This window comes from Lactuca virosa, chromosome 3 (assembly GCF_052849685.1).
Source record: "Lactuca virosa cultivar CGN04683 chromosome 3, Lactuca_virosa_CGN04683_v6, whole genome shotgun sequence".
NCBI classification, from domain to species: domain Eukaryota; kingdom Viridiplantae; phylum Streptophyta; class Magnoliopsida; order Asterales; family Asteraceae; genus Lactuca; species Lactuca virosa.
The window spans coordinates 129,209,686-129,234,957 of record NC_136428.1 but is presented as its reverse complement, the minus strand read 5'-3'; the positions used below and the strand labels follow the sequence as shown (position 1 = coordinate 129,234,957).

General features: G+C 34.6%; 2 protein-coding genes across 2 annotated transcripts; both read left to right on the top strand.

The window, feature by feature from the left end:
* The first annotated feature begins 842 nt into the window (after window positions 1-842).
* LOC145166545 (uncharacterized) lies at window positions 843-2,316 on the top strand. The gene is made up of 2 exons (XM_079085553.1): window positions 843-1,180; window positions 1,269-2,316. The coding sequence occupies exons 1-2, from the start codon at window positions 864-866 to the stop codon at window positions 2,146-2,148; spliced, it is 1,197 nt and encodes a 398-aa protein (XP_078941679.1). The 5' UTR covers window positions 843-863; the 3' UTR covers window positions 2,149-2,316.
* A 9,837-nt stretch (window positions 2,317-12,153) lies between these two features.
* LOC145166544 (uncharacterized) lies at window positions 12,154-14,005 on the top strand. The gene is made up of 2 exons (XM_079085552.1): window positions 12,154-12,504; window positions 12,975-14,005. The coding sequence occupies exons 1-2, from the start codon at window positions 12,188-12,190 to the stop codon at window positions 13,852-13,854; spliced, it is 1,197 nt and encodes a 398-aa protein (XP_078941678.1). The 5' UTR covers window positions 12,154-12,187; the 3' UTR covers window positions 13,855-14,005.
* Window positions 14,006-25,272: the final 11,267 nt, after the last annotated feature.

Sequence of the window (25,272 nt, the reverse complement as noted above, 5' to 3'; positions counted from 1 at the left end):
AATTTTTAAGCTTTTTTTTTTTTTTAAACATTAACAGAACATTCAAGTTTTTTATATTCATGTCCCCCCTCCCCCCCCCCCCCCCCACCCCCACCCCAAAAATAAATAAATAAATAAATAAATAAAAAACAAAAAACCTATACCGATTTTGTTCACCTCTAAATATTAATATAAAACTAAAATATACAATAAATATTTATTAGAAACGCCTAAATGATAGTGTAGTCATTTTATTTGGAATAAGGGTCAAAATCATTTTAAAACTTCAAAATAAGGATAAAATTTGCAGCACGGACCTTTTTAGGATAAAAACATGAAATCAACTAAACTCGTGGACCAAAAATGCAAATGACTCTCTATTTTATTTTTGTGCAACATAGGACATTCACAATTTTCATAGTAATAACAATAAAGGGAAATGAAATCATAAAATGAACACATAATTAAACCGTAAATAATTAAATAAAACCCAAAATTTTACCAACTTGTAACCCAAATTAAAAAAACTCCAAAGGTTTCATAGTCCATATATTTAGTTTAGCCTTAAAAATAGCCCAAAACACTTCAAACTTTTTTTTTTCCTTTGAAAAGATACCATTTAAAGAATACAAGAGTTTTCATTTAGCTTCCAACGCGAGGAAACATCCTACATAGTATTTTCTAGACCATGTATATCGGATAATCTTTGATGTCTACAGAAAAAGTCAACATCATGACTTGGGCAAAAATAGAAAAGTCAATTACTTGTTTAACTTCTCCACGTTAGTTAACGACTTGAATCTCAAATCTTTATTGTATATATACAATCACATCAACATAAACATTTTCTAAACAATAAACTAAAACCATAAGTTTCGATCAATATGTATGTAACTCGATCTCTTTCTCACTATAAGAGATTTCCTGAAGCTCTTCATTTGCCTCCCGAGGGTCCAAACTCGGGCTACTTGGTAATCCAAGACGAAGAGTCTGAAACGTACTCATTCTTTGGGTTGCACAAGAATAAGTATCTTAAAGAGTTGCCGTTTCCTCAAAACAAAAGATTGACCACACGTTATTCATCAGGGGTGGGTGAAAATGCAAGTGCTTCTTTTGATGAAGTTGTTTTTATTCCAGTTCTTAATCAACCCTTATCTTCAAATCGTTACTATGCCATAAAACCAAAAGGTTCACATAAAGGGTATGTATCATGTGTCTTTTTGACTTTCTCTCTTTAACTCGTTGTTGTCTTTGAACTTCAAATTGACGTTTTTATTTCATTTATTTAGGGAAGCGTTTGCATGTTCAAAGGAGGAAGACATGGCGCCTTGTTGTTGTGGTGGTTCTCTCAATGATGTAAAACCAAGGCCATTGAATCCAAATGATGTATACCAACAGTTTGAGATCATTCCTTACAAAGCATTTTTAAGCGGTGATGGCAGATTTTATGCCAAATCTCTAATGGAAGATGGTGAGCCTCCGTATTTCTTAAAGAGAAAAGGTTGGGAGATCTATACTAAGACACCTAAAAACTACACGTTACATGAAGCAAATGGAATCAATGATGCCCTTCGTACACGCCTCCCTGAATTTAGTTTCCTACCTTCAACCAAAACTTCGAATTCAGTGGTTGTTGGCAAGTGGTATTCTCCATTCGTGTTCATCAAAGAAGGAAGACAGATCGACCAGGTGAAAACCTCTATATATTATGAAATGACACTGGAACAAAGATGGGAAAGAGTTCTTGAACAAGAAAACGAGGACAATACCAAAGGAGATGTTGTGTTTGTTGATGCTGTATTTAATAGTGAAGCAGTTTTTGTTGGTGAGAGTTTGAGGGAGGCTATATGGGATGAGAGAAATGTGGTAAATGGAGTTGTGTGGTTTTTCTGTCAAGGGGGTGAAAACGAGAAAGAAGAAAGTGTAGGGTTGAGAAAAGAAATTGTTGAAAGAATGAGGTGGGAAGAAGAAAAAGTTGGATGGGTTGATGGTGGAGAGAACAGGATACATATGGTTACGAGAGAAGAGAAGTTTGAAGGAAGTGGTAGATGGAAGAGATTTGGTTGTTATGTTTTGGTTGAAAGATTTGTTCTTAAAAGAATGGATGGGAGTTTACTTTTGGCCTATGAATTTGGTCACAGCCATCAAGTTAGAACCATTTTCGAATAATTTATATGTTTATTTTTTATATTTGTATCAAATGATAGTATATTAGTATCATGTATTTTTAGATTCATTGCTTATATGTCAAATAGTTTCAGAAATATTGTTTTGTCGTGTATTCCTTAATGGAATGAATAAAAATTAAATTATTATTTCCTGTTAAGCTTTAAAACACGATCATTCTTTACAATGTCAAGTGTATAAGACGTGGTTAGTTTATAAAAGGAGATACATTTTAAAACCTTATAACATTTCATAATCTATATGTATTAAATGATGATACTATTGTTTTAAGAAGGTAGCTATAATTTTCAACACAATTTAGCATTTTAAGATTAAGGGGCTCTCTGATATGTCTTCTATTCGGTATGGTAAGGGGTTGAATTTGACTCAGTCAGATTTTGACCATTTGATAACACACTTAAAAGCCTCTGATTTGGTCCTGATTCTTCTGATATATCTCTTACTCGGCTAGATTTAGGATTGTTTATAACCAGACCTTTGCTCAATCAAATATGATTCAGTCAACTATCAAACAACCCTAATTTAAAAAATTATATGTAGAAGTTGTGTTATGTAGTCTTTTTTATAGATAAATAGTCCATTTTTAATAAACAAGACATATGGAAAAATATTCACCAAGCCTAATCAAAGTCTCTTTGCCCAAAACTAATGAACAATCACTGGGTGATATATATTAGGGATAAGGATGATATTGGATACGGACCGATCCGAGAAAATCTTATACCAAATTGGGTTGAAAAAGGATACCAAATACCAAATCCCATTTTTTGTAATTTTAGAGTACTGTGTACGGTCTCATATATTTAAATTCGTATCAGCACAAAATCATGATTTGATACTAAATACTCATCCTCCCTAATAAATGAAAATAATTTTGTCACATGTCAACTTCTCATTAACTTGGACACATGTCATTTTTTTGTATTTTTGATTAAATGTTTTTTTCATTTGTCATTTTCTCATTTTTTTTCATCTTTTCTTAATTAACAATCATATCTACATCTCAATTAATAATTACCTTAATTGAAAATAACAAATAAATTACAATATTAGTACTCATATATTATTTAATATGTTTCCTTTTAATTCAAATTTTAAATTTTAAATTTCAAATCTAAAATTTCAAATTTAAATAAATTTTTATTTAAACTTCATATTTAATTTTTTGTTTTATCAAACCCGTATAACATACGGGTTTCACACCTAGTGCCTAATAAAATTCGTTTAATCTAAAAAGAGAAAAAAAACATAAAACAAAATCAAATTTGGATGGAAACAATACACATATTAAAATACACTACACGAGAAGTTGTATATGGATTATAATAGTCGATAAAAGAGAGAGATTTAGAATATATGGAAACAATGAATTAAAGGCTATATTTATAAGCTTTTTAACAACAATACTAAAACAACCATATAAGTTGTAAACCTTCTAAATAAATGAAAAATTGCTAAAAATTTATGATGTGAAAAATTGCTAAAAATTTATGATGTGTTTGTGTTGAAGGAGTTTTAAAGAATTAGAATATATATATATATATATATATATATATATATATATATATATATATATATATATATATATATATATATATATATATATATATATATAAAAGAATAAACTTACATCCATTAACATATAAGAATAAATATTGTTATATTTGTAGATTATAACATCCTATTTTATTTATTATTTCTATTTAATTTTATATAACAATTTATTTTGATAGTACATTGGAAAATAATAAAACTTTAATGTTTGATTTTAAACAAATGAAATTATAAATTATTATATTTTGAATATTATTGATGTTTTTTTGTTTGAGGTCACCACAATGTAACAAAAGGGATCAATAACTAGTTTATATATATATATATATATATATATATATATATATATATATATATATATATATATATATAGGTTATAGTGTGGATGATAAGTATTGTGTGGATGTAGGAATAAATGTGGACCAAGAGTTTAATATACATATTCTCATTGAATATAAATTCTGATAGAATACATATTCTGGTTGAATGAACATTTTGAAGAATAACAAATTTTTGAATCATGAGTTGAAGAATAACAACATTCTTAAAGAATAATCATTTATTATTAACATTATTGAAGAATCTAAGGTCCAAAAATAAACAAAAAACAATTTTTACTGTCACATTCTATAAAAATACAATGACATTTTTTGAATTTTTGCCACATTTTATAAGAATACAAGCTTTATAGTAAGTTATTCTTGAAAAAATCTTCATTCTATAAGAACATTAAATCCAACCTATAATTATTTCTTTTCAACCTCAACCTAATTATATATATTGTTTCTATACATGTATCCAAGTAAAAGTAAGAACATTAAATTATCTTTGTTGTTGGTCAAATACCACTAAACAATAAGTAAAATTAAGAACATTGTAAAATTATCTATACTAAAACTAAACCCAATATAAATTATATTGGGTATGTAAACAGAGTCTGATAAACGGAAATCACAAGACTATGATGTTCTTAAAATTTACTTGAGAAAGCCTCAAAACCGTAACATATGATGAATATGAACTCGTCGTTTGACAAACCAATTAAAATCTCGATTCTTTAAAACCCTTGAACCGAAAGATAACAACAAATTCTATACAGATCGGAGGTCGACAGTGTTCTTGATTTCAAGATGGTGGAACTTGGAAGCAAAGAGCATGCATCAGTTTCCAACTGATGGCGAGAGATAAGAGAAGTGGTGTGAGATCATCTGATGGGGCCGAAGGTCGATGGAAGCGGGAGGGATACGATTTTGTGGGTGTCGATGGAAGAGACAATAGGGATTTCAATCAACTAATTTGCCTAAATTAAAGGGTAGATGATTTAATTAATTATTTATTGAAATTAAATAATACTTGGCCATATTAATCCCTACATCCATACAATATTTGTTCATCCACATTTGAATATATATATATATATATATATATATATATATATATATATATATATATATATATATATATATATATATATATATATATATATATATATAAAAGAACATTTCCAATGAAAAAAATTAAAAAAAACAATCAAATAAATTACTTCAAATATTGGTCTTGTAATTATCTTATATACATACTAAAATCAAAAGTCGGTTATTTATTTCAACTACTTTTTCCTTGTTAAAATAAAACTTTATACCTTTACTTTTTCAAATGACATTTATGTGCTATTTGTTTTTTAAAAAATCTCTTCAAACCACTTTTTGCTGCGCGGCGCAGCACACGCACAACACTTTCCCTCTCACAGCAGTTTGTTTTTTGGAAGGCTTCAGACTACAAAACCTCTGCGCGTATGCTGCGTGGCGCAGCACTTGACTTACCTCTTCAAACCTCTTCAACTTTCATTTTTTCCAAGTATTTTTTTAAAAAAAATTTGGTATAACTTTTTTTTTTTAAAAAAAACTTTGATTTTTTACAACTTTTTTCAAGGATTTGATACAATTTCTTTTTGTATTTTCCACAAATTTTTCTAACTTGATTTTTAAAAAAAAAAACTTTGATTTTTTTAATTATTTTACCGTTTCTGTTAATAATATTTTCAGTTTCAGTTGCATCTTTTTTAATGTGTGTATTTTTTTACGAATTTTGTAGACATCGTTTGCAATACTTTCTTAATTTTTTTTATTATTTTCTTTTTTTATGTTTTTTACAATTAGTTTTTTCTACAATAAAGTTGTTATATATTTTTTTAAGTTTTTTTTTTTTAAAAAAAAGTTTTATATTTTTGTTTTTTTACATGTTCTTTTTAGTATTATTTCAATGTTTTAAAACTAGAATTATTAAAATTTCGGTGTTGAGAATTATTTTCAATTTATAAAATTAATTTATTTAAATTTCTGTTTGTTGCAGATGTTAAAAAAACAAACATACTTCTTATTATAGGTTGCAGCTGTTTGTTCCACCTCTTCTGCTACAGAGGATTACAGAGGTGGTCCGCAGACTTCATAGATTTTCTGTAACATCCCAAAATTCAAGGCCAAAAAATTTCATTTTTAAATAAGTTATTACATAAAACCATTAGTATAAAAACATTCATAATAATGTCTCATGTCAAAACCAAAGTGTTAATAATCAAATATAATATCATGAAACCATATCAGAGTGTAATCCCAAGGATCTCGTGTGCGGAAAACATAGTGTGATGCGCTGCGATCGAGCCGACTCCTTTCCTTTGAAAACAAAGCACCTGAAACCAAAACTGTAAACCGTAAGCACGAAGCTTAGTGAGTTCCCCCATCGTACCACATACCACATAATACCATCGGTATCTTTCAACCGGTAACTGCCATCGGTATCTTTCAACCGGTAATCGGGGACTATTTCACCCCTACCACTATCACATAGTAATATATCATAAACATACTGATCACGTACTAACATCATAAACATGTTGATCACATACTAACATCATAAACATGTTGATCACATACTAACATCATAAACAGACAGATAAGCATTGCATGGGTTCTGTATACCCCTTCGATATCTTTCAACCGGTAACTGCCTTCGGTATCTTTCAACCAGTATCTGCCATCGGTATCTTTCAACCGGTATCCGACATCGGTATCTTTCAACCGGTATCCGTCATCGGTATCTTTCAACCGGTAATCGGGGACTATTTCACCCCTACCACTATCATATAATAACAGGATATAATCATACAGTCAGACATATCTAGGGTACTGACCTACCCTTCGATCCTAATGACTGAGTCAGGGAAGAACTATTCCCTGCTACTACCACTGACACACATAGCATATCACATAAGCATATCTCATAAGCATATCTCATAAGCATATCACATAAGCATACCAAGATAATTATCACAAAGACAATTATCTACCAACTACCCCTGTTGGTGGGCCGACATTGTGGCCTTAGACCCACCCCTACCCGAAGACTCAACCCCACACTGCTGAAGTCCCGAAGACTCAACCCCACACTGCTGAAGTCCCGAAGACTCAACCCTAGCTGCTGGATGACAGATTCCCGATCTGTCAATATCAAAACATTACCCAATTAATAATTGGGTTCCACTACATAACCATAAGTACATGCTTTGGGTAATTACTACATTACCCCTAGCTTGGCTCATTCAAGCCCAACCCCCAAAGTCGACTAGGACTCAAAGCCCAACATATGGCCCAATTTTCCAAATTGGGCCCAAGTCTATACATGACCTTATTCTAAGGCCCAACATCATATATAATCATTAAGGCCCAGACTATGGCCCATCTATGGCCGAATTTTCCAAATTGGGCCCAACTCCTCATATGGGTCTTACCTCAAAGCCCATTAATTATTCTAGTCCAATTGCTTGACTTTGGATGGCCCAATAATAATTCAATCATCAAGGCCCAATAGAAAGGCCCAACAATAAACCCAAGTGAAATTAGGGTTTCACATAAAATGATGATTAGGGTTAAGTTTCCTACTTAACCCATTAAGGACTTAATCCATTAAGTCCAATGTTGCTTAGATTAATTTGTGCCATTGATTATTATTTAGTATTTCAAGTTATTAAATAATTCTCGCGTGTTCCGATTAATTCCCCAAAAATTAGGGTTTTATTGGCATTAGGGTTTTCCAAACCCTATTTAGGGTTTCCAACCCAACTACTAGCCCATTTATCAATTTGTTGGGCTTTTAGGTCAATTAGGGCTTTATCGGGCCTACTAGGCCCACTAGAAAGTCATTAAGTCCATTAGGGTTTTCCTTAGGCCCATTAAGCTCTATTGGGCCCATTAGGGCTTACGAGGCCCATTAGGGTTTCAAGCACCTCCAAAACTAATCAAACTCACAAGACAAGCACACTGCCACCCGACACGGCGGTCGATGGCGGCAGGAGGCGGCAGCCACCACCTCACGGTGGTGGTTTGGTTTTTTCCTTTCCACTATACCGATTTGTTACAATTACAATGCCCATCCGATAATCACACTCACACCCTAATCTAATTACAAACACACATACATACGAAAATACACCCACCCATGGTGGTACACGGCGGCAGCCGCAGCTATTCACGATGGCAGCGACGCCGGAAAGTGGAAGGAATGGCGGCAGGCGGTGGAATTTGCGATGACAGCCACCACCTCATGGTGGTGGCAGCGGTTCTCTTGATTCCTGTGAGCAAATTAACGCAAATACAACCCGATTAGCTCCCCATACGGCCCTTTAAGGCAACACACATGCATTTAGCCACCTACAAAGTGGCGGGACATCGTCGGAACGCCACTGAAATGGCGACCAACGGCGTTTACGACCCAAACAACTAGAAAAATGGAAGAAGGAGATGAGATATAGTCTCACCGAGAGCGTTCCTACGACTCGTGTCCGCCGGTCACAGCTCCGCCTTCATTCTTGGTGGGGCTTCTCCAGCCGTTCACGACTTCATCGGAGGCGGCAAAGAAGATTATGGTGGCGTTCGATGACAGGGTGGCGGAGGATGGAACGGTAGCATCTAGCGGTCTTGATCGATCGGAACGAGAAGGAGTGTGCGGCTGGAGATGGCAAACGGCAGAAGGGAGATCCGGAGATGGTGACGGCTGAAAATGAGGCTATGGTTAGGGTTCCGTAAGGGTTATACACCCGGTGCCTCTAAACTCCTTTCCATAATAACGGAATCGGCCCCTCCTTCCTTATTTTCTTTCAAAATGAGTCCATAAGTTACCCATTTAACCCCTGAAATCAAAACCCCTTAGAAATTGGATCCGAATTTTACCAACAACCCCTCCTTCTAGAAATCCTTTCCAAATTGGTCCAGAATTTACTCTTTAGCCCCTTACTCCATAAAATATTTTCAACCTTAATCCAATATTTACCTTTCAGCCCCTGACTTCAAAATCCTTTAAAAACAAATCCGAAAATTATATTTTAACCCCTTAACTTTCAATTATAACTTTTTAATCCCCGAAACTAACTCCTTGCCTATTCCGCTTTCAGGGCTATTATTCATTCATTAATTTATTTGTTTATTTATTAAATAAACAGGGTGCTATATTTTATTTCGAAAAAACAAACAACACCTTAGACATTCTTGATTTTTATCGTCGTAATTATACTTTTAATTTGTAATAAGATACTTTTTAATATACCTTTCAAAATATTATTTTCATTCATTTGATTTACTTCCTTCACTTTCTAAACTTTTAATGTTTATCCCTTTTAGTATATATATAAAATTTGATTTTCAAGATAGCTTTTGTTCGTTATCTTAAGAAAAATTATTTTTTACGTTTATATTTTTATATGTGTTGGTATAGATTTGAGGTGCCCAACGTTTTGACGTAACTTTAGAACTTTGGTTCGTTAATTTTTTTTAAACAAACTTACTTGTTTTTTTTTGGTATGTTTTTTTATAAAAATTAGGCGTACTTTTTTTTATGTGGTTATTTTTAGTTACATTTAGAAACATAAAATTAATTTCTATGTACGGCCAATAAAAGTACTAGTTTACTCTAAAATATAAAATAAATCAACAGAGTTTCAAATGAACCAATCGAAAGTACCATATAAAAAAATAATTAATATGTAAAAATGTGATATGATACGTGTAGCTTAGGAGCTTGTGTCAACTTTTTGAGATTCGTAAAAAACATCTCTTCACGTTCGACTAGAATTTCTTTTTCTTTTTTTATTTTTATTTATTTATTTATTAAAGACAAAACTTCAAAAATGGTACGTGTGATTTTCGAAAATCTGAAGTTTAATCCCTAATTTTTAAAATCTTACAGATGGTCCTTGTGGTTTCAAAACTTTTAACAAATGATCCTTTTCACTAACACCGTTACCTTTTGGCCGTTAATTGAAGGGCATTTCTGTCATTGGACCATTTATGAAGTTTTGTCTTATTTAAATATATATATATATATATATATATATATATATATATATATATATATATATAATTATTTAATATTAAAGGGTCTCTCTCTCTCTCTCTCTCTCTCTCTCTCTCTCCATTGGTGCACACATTTGACGTCAAATGAACGGAAACAAAAAGAAAAACCAAGCTCACCGGGAGACAAAGTTCACCGGAGTTCATATCTTTCAGTGTTGCCGGAAGGACGAGAAGCAACCACGAACAAGAAAAATGCATCCGACCCAAGCATTACTCACAACATCAGCCCCATGAACAAAACGGACATCACACTCTCTTCCCCAATGTCGTTGCCGGAGAACACGAATGTATCTTTCTTGTTCTCCCATTAATTTCAACATTGTTAGAAAGAGCATCCATGGAGTCCATCTCGATCTCAAACTCTCTCAGCTTCTCTCTCTCTCTCTCTCTCTCTCTCTCTCTCTCTCTCTCTCGTTCCAGTCGCACACAAAACACACACTCACACTTTGTCAATTCTACTTTCTAGAATTAGCAATTTACCCCTGGATTTAATAACCCTATTTATTTCAAATAAGTTGTTGCATACCTCGATGTCCGAGGGGGTGACGGTTGTGGGGCGGTGATCCGTGGCGGCGTTTCATTAGCTTTCAAATGTGAAGGACGCGGCGAAGATGAATAAAATGAAGTGATTTCATGATTTCCAACTATCTGGAATCTTCGCAATGTTTGAGGAAGTCCAGATGATTCCATTCAGATGAATACTCAATTCACAATATCTATTTCCCGTTCTTCTGTATGAGAAATTGTCAAAATGCCCTAATGTTCTAGGTAGAACTGATTACTATCATGTAACTCAATTCCGTAATGTTCCTTACTTGTTGCCATCGCTGGTGTTGTCTAGCCCTAGTTGTAACAGGCTAACAACTTCAATTTTCCTAATTCATCGTATTTACAATACATATTTATAGATGGTTCTACATCTGGTTCTAAGACCGGCGGTGGTTGGGAAGGAGTGGGTGAACAGTGGTGTATCGCGGTGCTTCGGGCAAAAAATTCCCCCTGACTGGAGATTACTTCAAGAGAATCGATGCAATTGAATTCACCATAAAACAAGATGACGAAACTTTATCCCAGAACTTACATAAATCAGACATTGTTCTTGGTGGTGTTTGACGAACAGGGAAGACTCCATTGTCGATCTATTTAGCACAGAAAGGATTCAAACTGGTGAATGTGCCTATTATGATCTGTAATAGTTTGATTTGAGTGTTTTTTGGTGACACGAACCTAATTATGGATTTCTAAAAGATTTGTGATGAACATAACTTTGGATTCCTTGTTTGGTTTCAACCTAAAAGGGGCAAAAGGATTTCTCACCCAATTTTCAATTTCTTGTTTTTCGAGAGAGAGAGAGAGAGAGAGAGAGAGAGAGAGAGAGAGAGAGAGAGAGAGAGAGAGAGAGAGAGAGAGAGAGAGACTTTAATATTAAATAATTATACTTTTTTCTTTTTTTTTAAGTAAGGCAAAACTTCATAAATGGTCCTGTGATAGTGAAATGACAGAATGCCCTTCAGTTAACGGTCAAAAGCTAACGGAGTTAGCGAAAAGGACCATTTGTCAAAAGTTTTGAAACCACATGGACCATCTGTGAAGTTTTTAAAAATGAAGGACTAAACTTCAGATTTTCGAAAACCACATGGACCATTTTTGAAGTTTTGTCTTTATTAAAAATGACAATATCACTTAACTAGCTTGTTAACATTCCAATTTAAAATACCAACACTTTCCGTGAAGCTACCTAGGATCTTCATCTCTAATCATACACGGATGCAACGAAGTTTCCAACATAATATATTAAACATCCAAAACCTCGATCTGTATCAGATAATATCTTTAATGTCCACAAAAAAGTCAACAGTAGTTGATTTGGTCAAAATAGAATAATTAAAAGAAAATTCAAATTACTTGTTTAACTTCTCCAAGATAATCATTTAAATCTCAAATCTCTAATATATATATATATATATATATATATATATATATATATATATATATATATATATATATATGATAACATCAACAACCTATTTTCAAAACCACAAACTAAAACCATAAGTTTTGATATGTATGTGACTCGATCTCTTTCTCATTACAAGAGCTCTCCGGAAGCTCTTTATCAGCCTCCCGAGGGTCCAAACTCGGGTTGCTTGGTAATCCAAGATGAAGAGTCTGAAACTTACTCATGCTTTGGGCTCTACAAGAATAGGTATCTTGCAGGGTTACCCTTTCCTCAGAACAAAAGATTGACCACACGTTACGCTTCAGGGAATGGTGAACATCGACGTGTTTATTACAATGAAGTTGTCTTTATTCCTGTCCTTAATCAACCATTGTCTTCAAACCGTTACTATGCAATAAAGCCACGTGGATCGCATAAAGGGTATGTGTATATGCTATACATTGCTTAGTTTTGTGAAGTAACTTTTTCCCTCAAGTAATCCTTTAGATATGTATCATGTGTTTTCTGATTTCTCCTATTTGCTTGCCTGTTAACTCTTTTTGTCTTCTTAATCCATCAATGTCATTTCACACATATATATTATTAACACATGATTTTATAATGATGATCGAATAAAACCTTAAGGGTGTTTATGTAACTGACACAATGTTAGGAAACTATAAATAATGGTAAAGGTATAAAATATGAAGTTTTCGTATCATTATGTAACTTTCAGGAAGTTAAAATATCAGAAATTGGATCAAAACATAAAAATTTATAAAAGTACAACGCCGTTTATCTAAAAAAAAGTTTGGACAGACAATAATAAGCATACTCAAGAAGAACAATAGAAGCATGAGAGAAACACAAGTCCTATTGATGTCGAATAAACTAACGTTAAGGCTTTTCAGGGAAGCTTTTGCATGCTCCAAGGAGGAAGACATGACGCCATGTTGTTTCTGTAATTGTGTTAGTGATGTAAAACCAAGGCCATTGGAGCCAAATGATGTGTACCAACAGTTTGAGATCGTTCCTTACAAAGCATCTTGTAGAGGTGATGGAAGCTTTAATGCCAAATCTGTCGCTGAAGATGGATACCCTCCACATTTCTTAAGGAGAAAAGGTTGGGAAATCTACACTAAAACTCCTAAAAATTATGAGTTACGTGAAGCAAATGGACTCAATGATTCCCTTCGTTCACGCCTCCCTGAATTTAGTTTCCCACCCTCCACCAAAACTTCCAATTCAGTGGTCGTTGGCAAGTGGTATTGTCCTTTTATGTTCATAAAAGAAGGAAGATTGAACGAACAGGTGAAAATGTCTATCTTTTATGAAATGACATTGGAACAAAAATGGGAACGAGTTTTCGAACAGGAAAACGAGCATAATGACAAAGGAAATGATGTGTTTTTGAAAGCTTCATTTCAAAATGAAGCGGTTTTCATTGGTGAGAGTCAGCAGGAGGCTATATGGGATGAGAAAGACATGGTAGATGGAACCTTATGGTTTTTCTGTCGAGGGGGTGATAATGAAAAAGAAGAAAGTGTAGGGTTGAGAAGAGAAATTGTTGAAAGAATGAGGTGGGAAGAAGAAAAAGTTGGATGGGTTGATGGTGGAGAGAACAGGATACATATGGTTACGAGAGAAGAGAAGTTTGAAGGAAGTGGTGGATGGAAGAGATTTGGTTGTTATGTTTTGGTTGAAAGATTTGTGCTCAAAAGAATGGATGGAACTTTAGTAATGGCATATGATTTCCGTCATATCCATCAAATTAAAACCATATTTGAATAAGATTTATATGTTTTTTTGTATAAGAATGAGACGATAATATGTTAATATCCTGTAATTTTATAAGTATGTACATTATATGTCAGACGGTGTTTGTTTTTCTCTTGTATTTTATGGTGAAATTAATAAAGTTTGAATTGTTATTATGGTGAGATATGGTTAAATGTTAAAATCATATGTTTTATATGATGATATTTTTATGTTTATATGATGATATTTTTAGAGTATTACAATAGACAAAATTTCATAAATGATGCTTGTGCTTTTAAAATTGTCCCCAAAACAATTCTTATGAAACCTTTTTACATTAATGGGCTCTTTCGACAAAACTTAGTACTTCATTGGTCCCTTTTGACAAAAGTAGTAACACCACGGGTCCTTATGACTAACATCGTTAGGTCAATACCGTTAATTACTAGCAGGAATATATGAAATGTCTAAAATACTTTTCTCCCTGTACCTCTCTCCATCTCAATCTCTCAACATTTAAGAACACCATCGTCCTTCGCCATTAACATCTACTCCAACCAACGTATGCCGCTACCAGCTCGTACTCCGACCACAGTCTACCACCACATACTCTTACTGTTGTCCATTGCTACCACCATCGTCCACCTATTTCCACCCCCACAAACTCCTACTAACCAAAAATCAGAAGGAAAAACAAACAAAACCAACTCTTAATGAGCCTTCTCTCTCTGGCTCTATCAACACAGCCACCATCAACCTCCTGCTCCTTTACCATGTGTTTCAGCAGTGACAACAACCACCACCATGAATACTAGACCTGCCAATTCGAGACACGAATACACGAATCTGTGAGTGACACGTCATGACACGAATACATCTTGAAAATTGTGATAAAACTTATATATACTATGTTATAAAAGAAATCTCATTATTTCTATAAATAGATTCAATATAATAATAATACATTTTTAAGACGTTCAAGTCTCTAAGCTTAAAGTACAAATAATCACTAATAAAATAATATTAAATTTTAAACTAGCCCTTTTATATAAAATCATACAAAAAAATAATACAATAAGTACAAGTTAAAACGTACCCAAAAAAATCGCTTCGAAAGAATCAAATTCTCCATCTATCTCTCTAAATCCTCCCACTCTACGAACCGGCCACTGCTCTTTCTTTTCCCTTTCTCGATGACTCATCCCAACCTCTTCACTTTGTGTGTGCAGGGAACCAAAAGAATTGTTGGAATATCATGAAGGATGGTGCTAAGAAGAGCGAAATCGGCTTCAAAAGGGTGAAATCAGCCAAAGAACCTTAATGGACTGACTTCAAAATCGAATTCAGATACATGTATTTGCTATTGTTCATGGTTATCTAAATAATTTTCTTTTAAAACTTCGCACCACCGCCATCACGCCCTAAACTCACTCTCTATCTAGATTTCAATCCCTAAAACTCACCTCGATCTTGACATTTTATAGCTAGGAGACCACCTAGGATTTCTCTCTACACCCAACCATCTGTTATCGGCCACCACAAAGCTCCCTAGAATCGATTTTCTCTATGGTGTCAGCCTCTTCAATCTCCCGACCAAGAACACACCAAGTAAAGCTAAAAATGGTTTTTCTTTTGCTATTGGGTGCGCAGGTCGAGGGGAACTCATTGATTGGGCAAACCAAATAGATTTGACCTAGATTCTCTTTGATTCCAGGTAAAGTTTTTTTTACCTAGCTTCTCTTTTATTTCAAACCCGAAATGGAGTTTTTGTGCAAGATCACATCTGATACTGTTTGGTTTGATGTGCACGTTTTGTTCCAAATAACACGCCACTTACCCTCTCTCTTTCCGATTTAGTTTTTTTTTCAAATCTTTGATCTGTATAAGCATTTTGGTTTTTTTTTTGTTTTTGTAGTTATCTGCCTGAACGAGATTTATCCTAACAAAGTTTGGATCAACAAAAACAGGGACACGTTTTCTCTCTGGAAAAGACAGAGGATCACAAAAACTTTAATATTTTTCTTATTTTTAGATCTTAGTTGATGGGTTTTTCACTTAATTTGTGTAAATTTCAAATTCTTGATTGGTTATTACACATTCCTACTGATACTGAAGTTTACATTAGGCGTGGATCTTCGAATGGACAATTCCTCTTGGGATGAGGTAAATTTTTTCATCAAGATGCCTAAAATTTGTTTCAGGAATTCAATCTATTCAGATTTATTAACAAACTTACAAGTGATTGATACACTTTTTGTCAAACGTTGCTAATTACTTTTGATGTTCTTATTTCCATTACTCTATTGTTGGCTAACTAGATGATACTTCTTTTACAACAGGATGCTGATAATGAGAAGAAAAAGAAGCAGTATAACCTTCAAAACATACCTTGATTTTAATTGAAGAATTGTTTAATCCGATGATTACTGGTGATATATGTGCAGTTAGGCCATTGGGTGTGGTACGTATTTTGACGCATAAAGGTGACGTGGCGGGGGGTTCCTACGCGTGAACACCGCCCCCCCTTGTCCGTAAACGTGGTGCGGATTGATGCCATTCATGCGTTGTTATGACCAATCAATGTCAAATGTTTTAAACGGTCAATATTTGAGCCGTTGGAAATAAAAAAAGAAAAAAATTAACTTTTTAAACTTATATAAATACCAAACAATTTACACCATTTCACACCACAAGATCCTTCACATATCTCTCTACTTGCTCATTTTTTTTCAAAAGTATGGAGCAAAATCAAAATACCTCTACCACTCCAAACACCCCCAACAACCCCAAACACTTCAAATGATCAATATCAAGGTTACATTCAAATGCTAACATCCTTAATCCAACAACAACCTCTATTTACCAACATTCCATTTCAACCAAACTACTTCCAACAACAAAGACCACAACAATTCAATCAACCCCAATTCCAAGGTTTTCAACAATTGCAACCCCAACAATTCCAAACACAACCATCTCAACAATTCCAAACACAACAATCTCAAGTCCCTTTTTCTCAATCCCCACCTATAAATTTGGACAACGACGACGACGACCGGGTCGAAGAAACACAACCATCTAGGAGAAGGAAAGCAAAAGGAAAAGCTACAAATAAAATAGGAACGGCTTGGATCGAAGAAGAGGAGGAAGATTTAGCTAAAGATTGGATTTCTATATCGTGTGACTCGAGGACGGGCGATGCGCAAATGAGAAACAATTTTTGGCTTCGTGTTTTAGATCACTTTCACTTGCTTTTGGGAAGACAAACGGGCCGAACGTATGACGCGGTCAATGGAAAATGGCGTGAACTACGAGTGGCTTGCACCAAGTTTCACGGCATATTTGAAAATCTGAAAAATATGCATAAAAGTGGTAGCAAAGATTTCAATATTTTATCAACCGCTTGCCAACAATACAAGGTTACCAACGGCGGTAAAACGTTCGGCCACCAAAAAGTGTGAGAAATTTGTCGTAAGGGTCCAAAATGGGTCCTTAACCCGGAGACTTCGCATTCGGAATCGACCACCGGCTCCAACAAAAGGTCAAGAACTTTCGAGTCGGATGTGGGTTTTGGTGTCGGCCTCAATGACGACTTCGATGGGACCGAAGGGGAGGGTCCACCGGAAGTCCAACTTCGTCGACCACCGGGAATGGATAAAGGGAAAAAGGTTGCGTCTTTAAGCGGAAAAGCGAGTAACGAAGACGTACTTGCGGAAAGAATCGACAAAACTCTAAGTTTTTTACAAAAAAAAAAAAAAGAAGCAATGGAGGAAACTCGGCGCCGGAAACAAGCACTCACCGATCTTCAAATTTTAAACATGAAGCCGCAATCGGATATCGACCCAGAAAATCTAGCCGTGTTTCTGAAAATCCAACAACAAGTTCGGAAAAAGTATGGAAATTAGGTTTTAACGTTTTTATTATTTATGTTTAATTTCTATGGTTTTTTAGTTATTTAGGTTTAATTTTTTATGTTTTTATGGTTTTTAGTAATTTAGGTTTGAAATTTGATGGTTTTATGTTTTTTTGTAATTTAAGTTATGTAATGTGTTTTTATGTAATGTGAAATATTTAATTATGTTATTAATTTAGGTTTTTTTTTTAAATTTTAATCTAAATATAAAAAAACAAAAAAAAACAACAAAAAAAAAAACAATGTGTAGTGATAACCATTTCCAAGGCTAGTGAACATGTACTGGGGGTGATGTGGCACATACGAGACATCACTTTTCTAATGAATATGTAGTGAACACACCCATAGCCTTACCACCAAAAGAAGTTAAGAACAGGATGCTCCATGATGCCACTATAAGAGAAGCTTGTGGTGGTTTGAATTATGAAATATTCCATTTATTTAGGAGAACAGCGAGGAGTGGCTCAGAAGGTTAGTTCTATCCTATGTAATTAGTGGCTATGGAACTTTTCTTTTGACAAAACTGCAAATTTAGTCCTTGTGGTTTACAAAAATTTTTGGATAGGGTCCAAAAAGTTTTTAACTTGCATGGCAGGTCTAAAATCAAAACATTTCCGCGATTTTAGTCCAAAAAAACTTGAAAAGACGATTATGCCCTTTTATTTTCTTTTTTGTATTTTATATATTTATTTAATACCTTTTTTAATTAAAAAAATAACATATCCCACCCTATCACTCTATCCGACCCTCCCCTCTCTCTTTTACTCCACCCGACCCTTTCCTTTCTCTTTCACTCTCTCTCCCATCTTCTTCTTCTTCACCCTTCACCTGCTTTGAAGATGGCTTGATTAGCGATGAATCGTCCTCCACCACCGAAATCGTCAAAGCTTGGATCTGAAGTTGTTGATGTATCATCGATGGTGCTCAACGATTATCAGGAGATTGGAATACGACATCAGATGCACACCTGAAGAAACTGGAATCACTCCCAAACGAATCACCATCAATAAAATCAAAATAATCCCTCTCCACATATCTCTCAGCCAAAACACGATTCGCAGCTGAATGACTCACACATCTCTCAACCAGTGAAAGTTGAAAGCTTTCCAGTTCTTGAATTTAACAGGGAAGAAATTGGAAACATATGTTGGTCTTATGTTGTTCTTGGAGAAATGAATCGGGATTCCTTTTTCAATATTTGGATCGAGAAACCTTTCAGAGAAATCAGATTCATTTAAGACACAGTTATTCATTGATTCAATCTCATCGAAGCAAACATAAATCAACCAACAAACACAGCAAACATAAATCAACCAACAACAAAACCTCATCGGAAGCATTTGCGTGATTCTTCTTCAATAGGAGGGGCTACAGTCGACGTCTCCGGTAGGCCCGTCGTGGCTTCCTTTCTCATCGTCGGCAGTGAAGGAGTTAGGGGTGTTTGGATGGTGTTCCTCGACCAATCGCCACGGAGGAAGGGGGTAGCTTCGGTGCTCCACTCGACTGTTTCCCTTCTTGTTGTAGGCTATGGATTTGAGCAGTAGCAGTAACGATGAAAGGGGGGTGTTTGGCTAAGACCGGTGAGCATATTAGGAAGAGGAGGAGTACTGTGATGGTGGCGATTGGTGGTCTCCTAGTTCCACCGGTTTCCTCCTACGCTAGAGATGCATAACTGGTGAAGGGAGTTAGCGAGCGAGAGAGAGAGAGAGAGAGAGAGAGAGAGAGAACGTATGGGTGGGTGGGGGATAATATATTTCTTTTCCTTTTATTTTTAAGACAAAATGGTATTAGAATAATTGTAAAAAATAAAATAAAGAAATTAAAAGGGTATAATCGTCTTTTCAAGTTTTTTTGGACTAAAAACCCAAAAAAAACCTTGATTTTGAACCTTCTGTGCAAGCTGGAAACTTTTTGGACCCCATCCAAAGATTTTTGCAAACCACAAGGACAAAATTTGCAGTTTTGTCTTTTCTTTTTTATTATGGTAATTAACTATTATTAATATTTTACAAATTTATGCGGTGTTGCAGCTTCATTTAAGCTTGCTCTTAAAAAACGTGCAATTAGAGTTGTGGCCATTATAGGTGAAGGTGTTCCTTAATATAACATAAGGGAGTTGATTTCCTAATAGTGGTAAAAGAACTAGGTAATTACAAATTTACAATAATAACCTTACATGGCTACAGGGATTGCATCTTTAATCTTAGTTAAAACGTTGATGTTTCTTAGTTAAAACACACCACTTACCCTCTCTTTTTCCGATTTAGTTTTTTTTCTTACATGTTATTATTAGGTTATTATTTGAGCAGCAACATTTGGTCGGCTTAAAGCCTAAACTTTCAAGATTGGTGATATTTCTAGAATGTTTACAACAATCATGGAGTTAATTTATAAACTTTCAAGATTGTGCTTGCAGGAGGTCACCATACAAACATCTGGTAGAGCAGCAAGGCCGCCATCTGAGATCAACATACTATTAATGTAGGAAGCTATTAAACTAATAAGTTTATGACGAAACTAAAGTAGAATACTATTAATGTATGGATATGAGGTGTTTGATCCAAGAATATAGCTAATTTTTACAGAGTTTGTTCCCTAAAACATCTGTTGCAATATAGTTTCGTATTTTGAAGTTCCATAATTTTTTTATTCTCTATGTTGTCTAAGTTGATAGCCATGTGTTGCATTTTTAAAATGACCATTTTTCCTATAGACCAAAACTAACAAATAGTACACCAAATTTATAACTCTTTATAAATTTTAAATTAAGGTGTATTACATTTTAACTGCATATGAAATTTTTTTAATTTTTACAATTTTTAGAGGACACCTAATGAATTTTAGATGTCTTTTTACCGTAAGGAAGGCATGCGATCAAGAGAGATTTTTTTTAGAAGCCCTTCATCAAATGCATTATAACAATAACAGACTTACGTTAATTATCACTACTTTTATTTATTATTTAATAAAATAAAATGAAACGTAAAAAATAATTTTTCTGCCATTGGTTGTTGCTAGCCTACTAAATAAGACAGTCAAGTTGTCCCTTGGCCCTTGGTTGTTGGCTGGTTATCGGATTTTCTTTTTAGTTTGTCCCTTAAAATTTGAATTAAATAATTGGCTCAAGTTTGAGTTTTGACAAATGACAAGTTTGGAAGTAGTGTTGAATAGTTTGAGAAATACCAATAGATCATCTAAAAAAATTGGTAAAACGTAAAAGTTTCGAATTAATACATAACAATATAACTTTTATTTTAAACGAAAATAACAATATATTTATAAGGTTTATTTTTTTATTCATAAGGTTTATCATGTAAAAAAGGGAACCATTAAGTTTTTTATTTTTAATAAAGTCATTACTAAATCTTATCTCATATAAAGCAGAACGAACACAAATGATTTCTTATAACCATATCACTTAAGTTGAAGTTCAAATTATTGTATTATCTACATCTTGTGATTATTATATTATCCAAATATTACCATGGTGGGTTGTTTGCTTAAAAACGTTAAGTGCATTAAATATCTGAGTCAAACACCATCGACTAGAATACTATTTATGACAATTTTATGGTTTTTATAACAATTTAACTTTTTGAATAAAATAATTTAAAGTAATCATTTAAAAAATACAAGACACTCTTGTTCTAACATATCTTTGAGTAAACTACACGAATGGTCCCTATGGTTTGGGGTAATTTGCGCATTTGGTTTCTAACTTATTTTTTTAACTCGGAATGTCTCCACTATTTCTTTTGGTTACGCGCTTAGTCCCTACTGTTTGTTTTTGCTATGCGCTTGGTCTCTTTCTTACCTAAAAAGACTGCTATTTAAATAGGAAAAAAATGGTGGGGTAGGTAAGGTAAGGTAAGGGGGTGGGGTTGGGGGTGTGTTTATTTAAATAAATAAATAAATCAAAGGCAAAATAGTCTTTTTAGATAAGACAAGGATCAAACGCGTAACAAAAACAAACAGTAGAGACCTTCCCAGTTAAAACAATAACTTAGGGACCAAACATGCAAATTATCCTAAACCATAGGGACCTGTAATTTACTCTATGTCTTTTGAATCAACACAAATCAAACAATTTTTTTTATACAATGATGGTTGCAAGATTTTTTTTATGTAGATTATGAAATCATGATTCATTCTAAGATCAATATATATATATATATATATATATATATATATATATATATATATATATATATATATATATATATATATATATATATATATATATATATATATATATATATATATATATATAAAACATTAGGCGGTGAGTGATGTGCATGTTCGATTCAATAGTGGTATCTCCACAATTTATTCTCTCAAAAACTTAGCACTCATACTATTTAACCATTGTCAATCATAACATATTTTTATTTTAATACAAAACAACATGCCGAAATAATTTACTTTTAATCCAAAACAACATGTCGAAATAAAACTAATTGCCTCATAGAAACTATTCGCTGAACTATACTATTAATCGCTACATATTCTAATCACCGAAAAGAATTAATAATCGTCCAAAACAACTCGCCGTCGCCGCTTTGTGTAACATCCCGATTCCCATGTATGAATTTAAAGCTTTTTATATTTACATTTTCAGGGCAACTCGACGAGTGGGAAGGCTCCAACTCGTCATGTAGAGACTAAGATAGCCGCGTGGATTTTGGAACCTACTCGACGAGTTGGAGGACCCCAACTTTACGAGTTGATGTTGTGCATGAAAACCCTAATTTTTAGGGTTTGCACCCTATTTAAAGGACCTTAAGTCCCCTCACCAGCCTCCCTTACCACCTTTTCGTCCAGAAAGAAACCCTAGTCGTGCTTTACTACTTTCTTGAGTGTGTGTGCTTTGGAGAGTAAAACTTCTGTTCCTTTTGGAGGAAACTAGAAGCTTGAAGAGGTTGGATTGCATAGAAGGCCTTAGATCCAGAAGCTTCACTGTTTTTGCAACCATTTGGAGGTAAAAAGTCGCCACCTTGATCACTCATTTGTTAGATCTCCTCATTGGAGAGTTTAGGGTCATTTTAGTTTTGTTCTTGGATCATTCTTGGACTTGAGTATGTTCTGGACATAAGACTTCAGATCTGGACACCTCTAGGCCTCCATAGGCCTAAAGACTCAAGCTTTATCAAGCTTTGGCCAACTTCCATACCTTAAACCCCTTGTTAAGCCTCGTTTTAGCAAGTTAGCCCCCTTAATGTCATGCATGGACGTAAAGCTTGCACCTTTACATAGTATCTCAGCCTCAGAAGATTAGATCTACATTTTGGAGCCTTGGTTTCGCTTAAAAGCGTCTGGACGAGTAAAGGCTGAAGGAACTCAACGAGTTGCTTAGCCAACTCGACGAGTTGAGTCGGGTTTTCCCACTTTCTGGATTCAGAGTAAACTCGGCGAGTTGGTGAGATAACTCGACGAGTTGGTTAGAGTTTTTCCCGATCTTGTGGACACTGCATGGACTCGACGAGTTGTTTTGACAACTTGGCGAGTTGACTCAGGTTTTCGCGGTTTTCTGAGTTTTGAAGGAACTCGACGAGTCAGTAGCTGCACTCGACGAGTTGGGTCAACATGGACTGTTGACCTTGGCTGTTGACTTTGACTTTGACCAAGGGTTGACCAAGTTTGACTTCTGAGGGTATTTTGGTAAATTGGGATTTTAATGGAATTAGTTATATGGTGGTTACATGTGGTTGAGTTCAGAGCTGTGATTTGCGAGTTTGATATTGTCACTACAGCACTACTTGTGAGGTGAGTTCTCCTCACTATACTCAAGGGTCTAAGGCACCAAGGCCGACCCTTTGGATTGTTATCCTGATTATCTTATGATTGTGTGCTGCTATGATCTGTTAGATCGGTATCCTGGTAGATAGGATGATGATATGCTTAGTGATCTGCTAGATCTGCTTGACTGTCTGTAGACTGTTATGTGATTATCTGATATATGTGCACATGTTTAATTTGTAGTTGAGGGTATTCCATCCTAAGGATGATTGGACCCATAATATGTTGTCTTTATAGACTGTTCTATGATTATCTGATATAGGTGCACATGTTTGATTGGTAGTTGAGAGTATTCCATCCCGAGGATGATTGGACTCATAGTATGTGGGCATTCCAACCCGATGTTTGTGGGCCGAGAGTATTCCATCCCGAGGATGATTGGACTCATAGTATGTAGGATTCCAACTCGATGGTTGTGGGCCGAGAGTATTCCATCTCGAGGATGATTGGACTCATAACATGTGGGCATTCCAACCCGATGGTTGTGGGTCGGGGGTATACCATCCCGAGGATGATTGGACTCATAGTATGTTGGCATTCCAACCCGATGGTTGAGGGTCTGGGGCATTCCAACCCGATGGTTGATTTGTCCCATAGTATGTTGTTATTATATATGTATTGTTGTGTACGGGTATTTTGGGGGTAACTCACTAAGCTTTCGAGCTTACATTTATGGATTATTGTTTCAGGTACTTCAGATGATCGCGGGAAGGCGAAGGCGTGACCGTACACATCCTCACATGTTATGATTTTGATTATTGGGATACTCTGATGTTCAAACTATTTGAAAACAATTTTGTATTACATGGTGGTTTTAGGTATTTGAAAAAGTTTTAAATTTTGTGAATTTTTATGGATGTTACACTTTGCGCGGGTACACCACTAGTTTCTCTTCGTGTATTCGTATCGTGTCAAATTTGTGGCTGACACGTTTAATCACAAAAATGAATAAATACTTGGATTAATTTTATTAGATGAATCGTCGCAATCGAAAAGCTAACATCATTGTGTGGTTTTTCTTTTCTATTTTAGGATCTAGGAACCCGATTTGATTGAATTTGGCTAATTCCAAATTGACGACGACTTCCATGGCGAGAAGTGGCGGCGAGAAAGTAATCATGTCCGGAAAAACTTAGTGTATGATAACGACTAATGAACAAAATTAGAAGGCGTGTGGAAGATAAAATGGACTTGTTTTATAATTTGTCGGTAGAGGTAGCGAAAACATACTTGCTCCACATACCACTCCATGTGTCTTTCTTTGTTTTCATACCAACCATAGTGGTTTTCACTATCTTGCCCTCTCCTAAAAAATTATTATAGCTTGTCATGTCGTGTTCTATTTAATCGTTTTTCATTTTTAGTCTATGACTCATGCCCAAGCCCCATCATACAAGTTCCTAGAAGACCTTCCTAGCCCATCCCCTCTAGCTCATGTTTCCTAAGGCCCAAGCCACAAATTAAGACCCTTGGCCCACCCCTTCACGACCATGCTACTTTGGGTCATGTTCGTGGTTATCAACTTATCATATGCCCTCCAACCTATAGTATTTGTCCCACATATAGTATTCGACCCATGTACGGTCGATGTGAGAAATTCTACACAGAAGATCCATTGTTCAATGATACATATAAAACATTGTTAGTACTTCGTGATTTACCACTATATTATGAGTTGTGGAAGGGTTCGTTATGACTTATGAATCCGTTTAGACGGCAATGTTTACTATTATAGAAAAAAG

Bases quoted from the DNA above. Each gene is read 5' to 3' on its own strand.
- LOC145166545 (XM_079085553.1), top strand. From the start codon at position 864: ATGTATGTAACTCGATCTCTTTCTCACTATAAGAGATTTCCTGAAGCT. The intron at 1,181-1,268 runs GTATGTATCATG...TCATTTATTTAG, and splicing joins CCAAAAGGTTCACATAAAGG to GGAAGCGTTTGCATGTTCAA.
- LOC145166544 (XM_079085552.1), top strand. From the start codon at position 12,188: ATGTATGTGACTCGATCTCTTTCTCATTACAAGAGCTCTCCGGAAGCT. The intron at 12,505-12,974 runs GTATGTGTATAT...AAGGCTTTTCAG, and splicing joins CCACGTGGATCGCATAAAGG to GGAAGCTTTTGCATGCTCCA.